Raw genomic sequence first — 9,841 nt, 5'->3', positions numbered from 1 at the left:
CCACGATAAGCGCAAATCCGTCGTGATGGTCTTGGGTGATTTGGAACAGAGAGTAACTTTATGAATGACAGCTGCGATCAGCACTCGCTACTTTCCCTAATTAATGTTATCTAGATGTTAACTAGAGATCCAAGCTAACAGACATTAAAGCTTAAAAACGTTTTAAATTGAAGAATTAGTCGAAAGCCATCTCCGTGTAAACAACTACACCTATGGAAATTCAACCCTACACATGACCTCCGTCAACGTGTTTGCTAAATGTGTGTGTCCAAATCGTTTAGGTAAAGAAAGAGAAAAGGTGAGATTTAGACTGCCACCGATAATGAACGTGGCAAATTACGGAGCCATTAATTGGCTACGAATGCAATGTATGTTTGATTCCGTGAAGCCATTAGCTTTCGCTGTTGTGAATCCATATATCTTTTACCTCCTTTTTTTGTTAAGTCTCAACTTCAGCCCATGGGCGCAAACTTAACCTATAGGCCACTTGAGCTATTAGTCATCTGTAATATAATATAATTATTATCCATTAGCCGTACAAGAATTTCGTAAAATATTAGATATTTTCTTTTGTCGTGTTGCTAGATATTACGCCACTACTATTTTAGATCCCACCTCTGACATTACATTTTTAGTACTTCAGTGCGCGCTTAGATTCGAGGCTAGATGTAGCACGGTGTCTTACAACTAAATGACACAACGATCAGTTAGAAATTGTTTTTCGTAATTGAAAGGACTGTGTTCGAAATCGCGCCCACTCGGCCTGACCTGCTGAGGTGTTCAATGTTTTGTTTACCCAAAAAGATTATCAGAGTAAACTAGTGCACAATTTCGAATTTTTGTAAATTGATGATCTGATCTCATCTCCGTTTCTATGAGGTGATACGTGACAGGAACGGAAAATTTGAAGGATTGCAAACAAGTTAATGAATGTCTGAAACAAGAATCCTTTTAAAACTCAAGTGCAAATGATGTGTCTTATACTTTCCAGTATACAGTTGGTGTAAAGCACAGTGTTAAGCTCCATGGAAGATGTTTAATTCTAACAAAGCTGGCCTAGGGGAAGTCGATAAGGCAATGATAATCAAATAATTATGATCGCTTGCGAATGAGGCTTCTCTATGTTAAGTTGGTCAACGAATAGTAAAGAAGAACATATAAACATTTTTAAAGATTTGTGACGGAAATCTGAAGCTCTGCACTTTCTCTTATCCATTTTGACTGTTTCTAATGTATTTTGCCTATCTGGGAACTGGTTATCAATTTTACAATCTTAGAAACAGAACAGCGACATTATCTAGTTATCATAAACAATTACGAACTCTGTGGTGATAGGGAAAATCGTAATTCGTTATTATAATTAATCTTTTCATTTTTGTTTCAATCAGCAGTATACTTGCCTACATCAGCGTCGTTCATAGTAAACTTGAAGAAAGCAGACAATCTTGTAATTCGTAAAATATATCGCGACAAAAAATAAAAAGAAAGCAACTACAACAACTGTTTATTATGCGTGAAATTTTCTAAATGGGTATAGCGGGACAAATGCACGGGTCGTTTTTTTCCTTCTTTTTTTCTTTGTCAGATGCACAGAGAGGAGATGTCGTTGGCGTTCTTTGGCACGATGGTCACTTGAAAAAAAAACGAGTAACTGACCCATAAAAGTCCCTGGTTTTTAATCGTCTCCGTATAACCCAACTCAGCCGTTTTTGTTACGCTAATAGAAATATTAACAGCCAAAGATGGTGGATTATATGATAGGCTAATGTGAATCGTATCATCGAAGAGGCATCGCGAGGAACTCCGTTTTGGGAGCATCAGAAACGACGAGATGAACGGCACACAGAGCGCATTCGGAAGACGTTGCAGAAGCTCGCAGCAGCATCTCCAAAGGTAGACGGTGAACGGAAAATTCAGTTATTTTTTTGAGTATAAATATTTTTAAGGATGTGTTTATCTAAACATTCTGCAGTTTGTAGCTGTGATTCAGACAGCCGAGCTTAGTTTGAAAACCCAAAGATATTTTGCGCTCTGTCTCAAGACATATATGCTACACATCTTGCGTAAAAGGAATCTTTCGTTTACAACATCTTGTCTTTACTTGATGTCGGTAGGAATTAGCAGACGCCAAGCAATGGACTGTGTCAACTCTTCAGCGTTTAGATGCTGCTTTCCAAAAAAGTGGAGACAAGGAGAGCCTTCGCCATGTGGTGCATGTCGATATGGATGCTTTCTATGCCAGCGTCGAAGTAAGCAAACTCAGACTAGGATACTTGCTAAATTCAAGTAAAAATGGAGAGATTTGGGTACGGCACAAACAAAAGACACAAAAAACCATTTTGTCCTTTCTTTATCAAGCGAAGATAATTTATTACACACATCTATTATTTCTGTTACTCTAAGTCATATCGGTGCAATTACATAGCGTACTAAATAAACCGAAAATGCAACCATTCGAAGTTCTTTACCGTTATATGGACGTCTGTACTTCATCACGTGTATCTGTTCTCATATATATTAATGCAACGGTGCTAGGAACGTGACGACCCCCGGCTCCGCGGGCTTCCAATGGCGGTAGGGAGCACTTCAATGCTGTCAACATCGAACTACGTTGCACGAAAGTTTGGCGTTCGTGCTGGCCTGCCAGGATTTATAGCGAGGAAACTTTGTCCCCAGCTCGTTATTGTGCCGATTAATCCGTGAGTCTTTAGCCGAAAGCACTACCTAACAACATTTTTTAGTCATTACAATTAAATGACCTTGCAGACAGCTTTATAGGTAGAAGTGTATCGTTAACTATTTGCTTATATTGTGCTGTTTAAGGGACAAATACGAGCAGGCAAGTTTCGAAGTCATGAACATTTTATCCAAATTTGATCCCAGCCTAACTGTGTTCGGTCTGGATGAAGCTGCCCTAGATATCACCGACTACTGTCAATCGGTTTCAGAAACCGGAATTTCACCAGATGAGGTACCTAATTACATCGATTTATATATCCCAATTTACTTAGCCAAACTAGATTCTACAGGTGTAGCGTTGATTTTTTTTGTTATTTATCTATGCTATGGCTATTAGGCACTCCTAAACGTGAACACAAGCAACAGTCAGCGTTGTTTTACGTTTGTTTGTAATAATGTATAAAAGCTATCTACGACCAGATTCGAACTCTAAGAGTATATTTTATATTGGTTACAGGCTGTCAATAGGCTGCGGGCTGCGGTGCGCGAAAAGACGGGACTGACCTGTAGTGCAGGAATTGCACCGAATGGATTACTCGCCAAAATCTGTGCTGATGTCAACAAACCTGATGGACAGGTATGTATTTATACGTTCGCTATATTTTCTGTACAAAAAATTTTCATTAGTGTAAATTATTGCACTAAATAACCGATACTTCTGACCGATCTAAGTCAAACTGCTGACACAAATTGGATTTACTCGAGCCAATTTTTGCTTTATATCAAAAACGAGATAAAATTGCGCATGCTTTATTTATGTATATTATAGGGCCTTGTGTTATTTTTATAAATTCAGACATTTCTAATACTTAACCCCGTAAATGTTTTCGGGTTTTTCAGTTCCGCTTGGATACACTGGAAAATATTAACAAATTTTTAACTCCTTTGAAAGTCCGCAAAATACCGGGGATCGGCCAAGTGCAAGAAAAGGTGACTCTTCGTTGTATCTGCAGTTGCAGATTGCTTTATATAATATATGTGAACCTTTATGTTCAATCCATCTATATTGCACTTAAATAGTAGTCATTCGAGTTATTAGATGAGGCACTTCACGACCAATGTCTATTGGAACAACGAGGGCACAGCTCTACTTCGCAATGTACCACACATCCAGTCTTGCTAAAAATGCTAAACATAGGTACGTTGCACTAATAATGTACCTTTTCTATGTTCCAGATCTTGTCAGCCCTTGGCATTGAATCATGTGGAGACCTGCTGGAAAATGGCGAGCGACTTTTACTTGCGCTTGGGGAACGTTCAGCTGAAGCGTATCTCAGGGCTGCCAAGGGAATTGGTTCCAGTTATAGACAAGGTATAAGTCAAATCTGAAGAAAAGTGTCATGGGTTTTTTTGTACTACATCACCGACGGCAGTTGGGCGAACGTATGGCCATTTTCTTCTCTAGGAAATGTATTATAGTGTAATCCGTCGTGCATGCTGATTCCGTAAAAGGGAAACGCTTAATGTTCCGGTTGTGTTTATTTCACCGCTGGCTGTTGGAACGTTCTGCTTTTGATCTAATTTGAACTACTAATATAGAATTGAAAATGCACGCCGACTTTTTGGACCTATATTTGATCGAAATGATAATCAAGTGGCATTACTTGCTCAGCAGTATGTCATTTGCAGTGGATTACCCAGTATTCGATTTTGGTAATATATTTTGTAGATGAGAGAGCTTCTGGCCATGGTCGCAGTCGAAAATCGAAAAGTGCTGAAGCAACGTTTCATGACACTGCAGACCCGGAATATCTTGCTGATGTGGTCAGGCAATTATGTGTACGACTTTCGGAAGAATTGATTACAGCAAATCTTCGTGGACGACTTGTGACAGTCAAGGTTGGTGGAGTAAATTCTGTGTGCAAGTAAACACAATTCCTTCTTTCAACTGGTTGTTCTTAGTTGACAAAAATCATATCGATTGTAGTTGTACTATCTGCGTGGATAAGCCAAGTACTTTTGTACTAAGTGACATATTAATTTTCAAAAAAATATTCACTACATCATCTGTATGGTTACGATTTGATGATGCCTTGTCTTTGTATTTCAGCTAAAGACGGCGTCATTTGATTTGTTCAGCCACTCTGTCGCACTTGAGGTGAGACAAAATGTGATATGCCTTACATAAAAATGAACCTTAGCCGCTGCATTGAAAAAAATAAGGTCTTAATTTAGGCAGAATCTAGGTATAGGGAGATTAACTGCATCTGGTTCGTGAGCGTAGGAATCAACATGACACAGCGAATTATGAAACGTTTACCTTTCACTGTTATGTTAAAATCAGCCTTATCTGTTTATGTTAATTTAGATTGCAACAAATAGCGAATCAGCGATAACGAACCACTCTCTGCGAATTCTCCGATACGCACTCGATCGGCGGAAAGGCCAGGCGCTGCGTCTGCTTGGCGTAAAAATGTCAAATTTTGAAGATGAGCGCCGTGATTCTGTAGGTTCCACTCACACATTACGAATTCATCTGTGCCGTAGACTTCAAAACATGTTCAAAATAATTTGCTGGGTCCAGTCTTTATCGAAAGGTGGCAAAGCTGCATCTCGAGCAGCTTTAATAACTAGCAATAGCTATCGAAATATATCAGCTGTCTATTATTTGGTTGCTTATAGGTTTAAGTTAACAATCAGTATTTTAACTACGTGTGTACTTCATGTGTGTATATGTGGCTATTACATGCAGTATTCGACTGGACGTCAGACAACATTGAGTCAAATTCTGGCAAAAGACGGGTTGATTTCTAAAACCAACAATTCCAGTAATGCGTATGCTGGAGCCCGTACGAGTGATCGTTCTATAGACGAGGAAAATAGCCGTTCTTCTATCAGCGTTATTTCGGAGTCGAATGAAAAGCATGGACATAATACCGTAAGAATTTACCACAAACATATCGAGAAATAATTGCCTGTATGGACAAGCGCTAGCCCTTGCTGAATGGTTCATTGCGCCATATTTACTGAATACACGTTGCCATAAGTTGTGTTAAGTATTCTGTGGCTAAGTTAAACTTTAATGAATTTAATTATTTGAATAGAAAAAGATCTTTAGTTTTCATAATACTTGTGGCCCATGTGATGACAATCGGGAACCCTTAACGTCTTTTCAGACGTCCTAAATAGAAAGCAAATGAATAATTAATGAAACTAAATGTGTTGTATACATAATGCCTGTTTGTCTAACTTCTGAAGTAGATATCAAGACTGGAAATATCAATAATGTTAAAGTTATCTTTAAACACAACTTTGCTTCAATTGACTGACAAAGTCATTTTCGGTTGGTGACTCTAAGTAAAAATTGTTACTGACTAAGATCATCTCACTTTTTAAAACTTTTCTTTTTGAGCACTGAAATGTCGAAAAAGTATTGATCCTTTTAAACCAGTATTGAACCAAATATGTTTTTTTTTTAATATTAAAATAACCAACTACGCGCCATTTTAAGCTATGACCTTTTGCCGTTTGTCCCGATGGTTACCCGGTAATAAATCGTGACAAATGATTTTTGCGTTCTTTCGTTTAAACTGTAAATTAACGCGATTAAGGGACTTTTCTAGAAACTTAGACAGATAATACAAGATTCGGGCTATACGTATAGTAATACTAAAGAAATATTAAATATAGTAGAATTGGCCATCTAAGTTTTCTCAATTTTTCCGGGTAGCTAAAGGTGTATATGGTCTGGCATTGCCATGGTGTAAGACGACGCTTTTCCTATTCATTGCTTTCGGTTAGTTGTTGCTAGTTGTTGGCAGTAGGGTCTCGAATCAATCGTCTTGCCTTATTATACGCAATTACTTTCCGATCCCACCAAAGACATAGCTACCTCCTTTAGTGTCAGTCTCGGCTTTGCGACCGATTATAGAGTACGTTTTTTTAATTTGCATGATATATTGTGGTGTGTGTGTGTATGACCAATTTTTCCAATCCGTGATCAATTTTTCTAGGCACAGCTTGATTTCGTCCAATTTTTTTGGGTTTTATAGAATTTTGAAGATGGAAATACAACCGAGTAAACTCCTTTATGTAGACTTACTTAAGCATCGAGCTTCTTTTTTTCTAGTCAGTTTTCTTCAAATGGTGTAAAACTATTTGGTGTTGAATGTCTGATTTTTTAGAATTACAATGACTCCTCAAATATAGGTCTTGCTCAGTTTTGGCAATAATTTAATTAACTTATCTTGTTAGCCATTACGAATAGCATACTTTGTATGTAACAAAACTCTTAACCGTATCTTTCAATAACGCGTTAACTGTTTATAAACATTTTTATGGGCCTTGGCGCTATTTGTGCTCTTATCGTAACGAAATTTCACCTTCAACGTGCTCTACCTTAGGTTATAATAAAGATATTCTTATATATATATCTTATATATATATATCTTAACACTGTTATTGTGTCTCTAACATAAGTGACAGATGACACCCGACGCGTGATATATATGATATAGATATAGGTGACTGTGGTCAACAGTTTCTTGTTCGGTTGTGTGCTTTTTATCATTTTGATAAAGTTATTGATAATCTATTATAATCTAATTATACGAAAATTGATAAATTTTTATAACAAATTGAAGTTTTCGCAACACTTAAATCTCAATAGCTGAATTTCATTAACAAACACTGTACATAGACTCAATTCAGTTATTCGTATACCTAGATACGATGTATCACTCACTTTGTTAATACTTTTAGCAGCCTTCGGGGTCGGACAACAAAATACATTTGAAGAACAGTTCGAAATCCACCGACGTGATACCTTTGACAAGTCAATCGAATATCAATGATCGGAGTAGATGCACTGACGTTCCTAGTACAGATGAGGTAAGAAACACCGGTAAAAAAATTCGGTATTTGTTCTTTCTGCAGATATAAGATAAATAGTTAATCTTTTTCTCCAAGATTATATTTTGGAGCTTGTCATAAACCAAGAAAAATCCACAGCCTATTCAAGCTATTTTGTTGTATCAAGTAAATGCATTTCCTTCCTAACTAATACTTGAGAAACATGCATAGTTGTATTTTAACAAGCAGTGCCTATTGCTAATTATTCTCAGTGCCAAACGTATGTTAAATCTGGCGAAGTTGTCGAAAATCGACCTGAAACAGTTCCTAGCCAAAGGTCTAAATCAACCAATACTGAAACCCTCATCGAAGAAACCTATTGTCCGATTTGTGCTGTCATCATGCGTGGCGTATCCGAGCGGCACGTAAATCGGCACGTCGATGAATGCTTGCAGCGTGAACAGAAACACGAACGTGACATGAATTTTAGCTGTAAAGTTAATTGCGCAGGAGTCCGCAGAACAAACAACAAGAAATCCGGTTCCAAAGGTCCAACTAAGCGAAAAGGAACCGCAGACAGGACAAAAAGTCCAGCTCGAGGGGCTAAGCAACCGACTAACGGTTCTATTACAGCGTTTCTCAAACGTTAATTCAAATGTTTGTATGGAAGCGCCAAATCTTTCAATGAACCTATATCATATATGTATTTACACTATTTGTATAACATTCATAGAGTTATACAGAGTATAATGTTGGCATCTTTTAAATATGTACATATCGTGACAAGTTCATAATAAACTTCAATGCACATTGATAAGTTTTTGATAAAGTTGATGAAATTGGTAAATTAGGTGTCAGGCGATGCTATGTGTGACTTACTAACCCTTTGATATGATTTTGTTACATTAACCTATGAAATATTTACTAATGCTAGCCTTACAGTGTTTACAAACGCAACTGTCCTCTAGCTGATGATATCCTAATAACCCAGAGAACTAGTGCCATGTACTACAAACCTAGCAGTAATGTGGCAATGCGCTGATCTACTCTATTGGTCTGTTTTTGGCTGCTGTCAGTTACAGCAAGGGTTATAAAGAACTTTTTTTTTCGTTTACTTCCCAGCTGTGGTCACTTTCTGGAAAATAAAACGTTTGGCAGATTTCTTTTACGATCAATAAGCAGCCGGGCAGCAGACACAAAAGATTGGTTCCGTCGCGTGAAGACCGAACACGGATCTCATAAATGCCGACCTGATCTTGATAAAATTCGTTAGATCTAGGCTGGTAACGTTTTTCCTGATAATCTAAGTTCCTGGCTAAGTGGTCATTGGAGCAATTCTTAGAGCCAATAATTTAAGAGCATTGTCGACTAGTGCTTTGTGTGGTTGTTGAATCATGGCTACCGCGATAATTTTCTGACTCTTTTGTTAACGTGCAATAGCAAAAAATCTGTTGTCGTTGTTGTGGTTAATGCGGGGTATGTAAAAGACTTAACTGTTTCGAGAGTTTCACAGTCCACGCGAAACGAGTCACTTTCGGGAAGCCTTCCCCTCCAGAATTTCGTGGCTTCCGCCGGCCCGTTATCCATTTAGAGCTCAATGTCCACGACGTAGCCCTTCAGACTTAATAACGCCTACTTAAGATAAAATCTCTTCTTGCTATTAATTGTCATAAAATACCAGTTTTAGGAAGGCGTGTCGATGCTTGATGTGGAGGGCTAGGGTATTCATCGGAAGCGAGAAATGCATGGGATCAAGGTAGTCCCCTTGGTCAAGTCCAGCCGGCTGGTAACGTGTAATCGTAATTCAGGCGTCGTATTAGAGTGCTCTACACGCGGCTACAGATGCAGCTCTTTTTGTAAATCCTCTCTAAGGTTTGTGATTTTTCGAGTCATCCTTGGCTTTGCTAATTACAGCTATCATGCACTTTCTCCAGATTTCTGGGGTTTTCCGTGCCGCCAACCATGCACTAAATAGGTTTACCCAATAAGGTGAGAACGCTATGGCTTTTTTATATGCTCATTAAACATCCCGTGAGATACGCACGTTTTCTTGTTGGCAAGTTGTCTGAGACTAAGGTCGCCCTGCAGGGCTGCGATATTTTCGAGATCTTCGATTAGTCAACATGAGTGGTAGTGTGATACTTCGACTGAAATCGTGTTGCTTGAGCTTAAAATATCATAGAAATGCGTTTGAAGTCTCTTCGGGTTGACGGGGTGTCGTACAACGAAGTTGCGAAGCCACATGCGTGAGGATTGGGCAGTATCTTGTAGAAGTTCCATTTCACGCTTCATTTCGAAATTCTGATTCGCA

The 9,841-nt window shown here is 38.3% G+C and overlaps 1 protein-coding gene across 7 annotated transcripts; it reads left to right on the top strand.

Moving 5' to 3' along the window:
• Positions 1–217: 217 nt before the first annotated feature.
• On the top strand, positions 218–8,359 carry LOC111252512 (uncharacterized). Of its 7 annotated transcripts, none has more exons than XM_022810566.2 (14): positions 218–298; positions 1,762–1,893; positions 2,115–2,249; positions 2,536–2,699; positions 2,824–2,971; positions 3,197–3,316; positions 3,580–3,669; positions 3,916–4,051; positions 4,409–4,578; positions 4,790–4,837; positions 5,048–5,185; positions 5,432–5,617; positions 7,444–7,569; positions 7,803–8,359. In XM_022810566.2, the coding sequence occupies exons 1-14, from the start codon at positions 233–235 to the stop codon at positions 8,178–8,180; spliced, it is 2,037 nt and encodes a 678-aa protein (XP_022666301.1). In that variant the 5' UTR covers positions 218–232; the 3' UTR covers positions 8,181–8,359. The 7 variants fall into 7 exon arrangements, with proteins under 7 accessions (XP_022666301.1, XP_022666300.1, XP_086848311.1 ...); XM_022810565.2 differs by having other exon boundaries at positions 7,441–7,569; XM_086992185.1 differs by lacking the exon at positions 218–298 and adding an exon at positions 647–776 and having other exon boundaries at positions 7,441–7,569.
• Positions 8,360–9,841: the final 1,482 nt, after the last annotated feature.

The sequence above is a fragment of the Varroa destructor genome, unplaced genomic scaffold (assembly GCF_002443255.2).
Source record: "Varroa destructor unplaced genomic scaffold, Vdes_3.0 BEIS01000006.1, whole genome shotgun sequence".
Taxonomy (NCBI): Eukaryota; Metazoa; Arthropoda; class Arachnida; order Mesostigmata; family Varroidae; genus Varroa; species Varroa destructor.
Note: the sequence above shows the minus strand (reverse complement) of the source record. Positions and strands in the feature narration are given on the sequence as shown.

What these genes read in the sequence shown, in the direction of transcription:
- LOC111252512 (XM_022810565.2), top strand. Translation starts at nt 233, where the DNA reads ATGACCTCCGTCAACGTGTTTGCTAAATGTGTGTGTCCAAATCGTTTA. An exon ending in TCAACAAACCTGATGGACAG is followed by an intron (nt 3,317 to 3,579) that starts GTATGTATTTAT and finishes CGGGTTTTTCAG; the next exon opens with TTCCGCTTGGATACACTGGA. An exon ending in GACGACTTGTGACAGTCAAG is followed by an intron (nt 4,579 to 4,789) that starts GTTGGTGGAGTA and finishes TTTGTATTTCAG; the next exon opens with CTAAAGACGGCGTCATTTGA.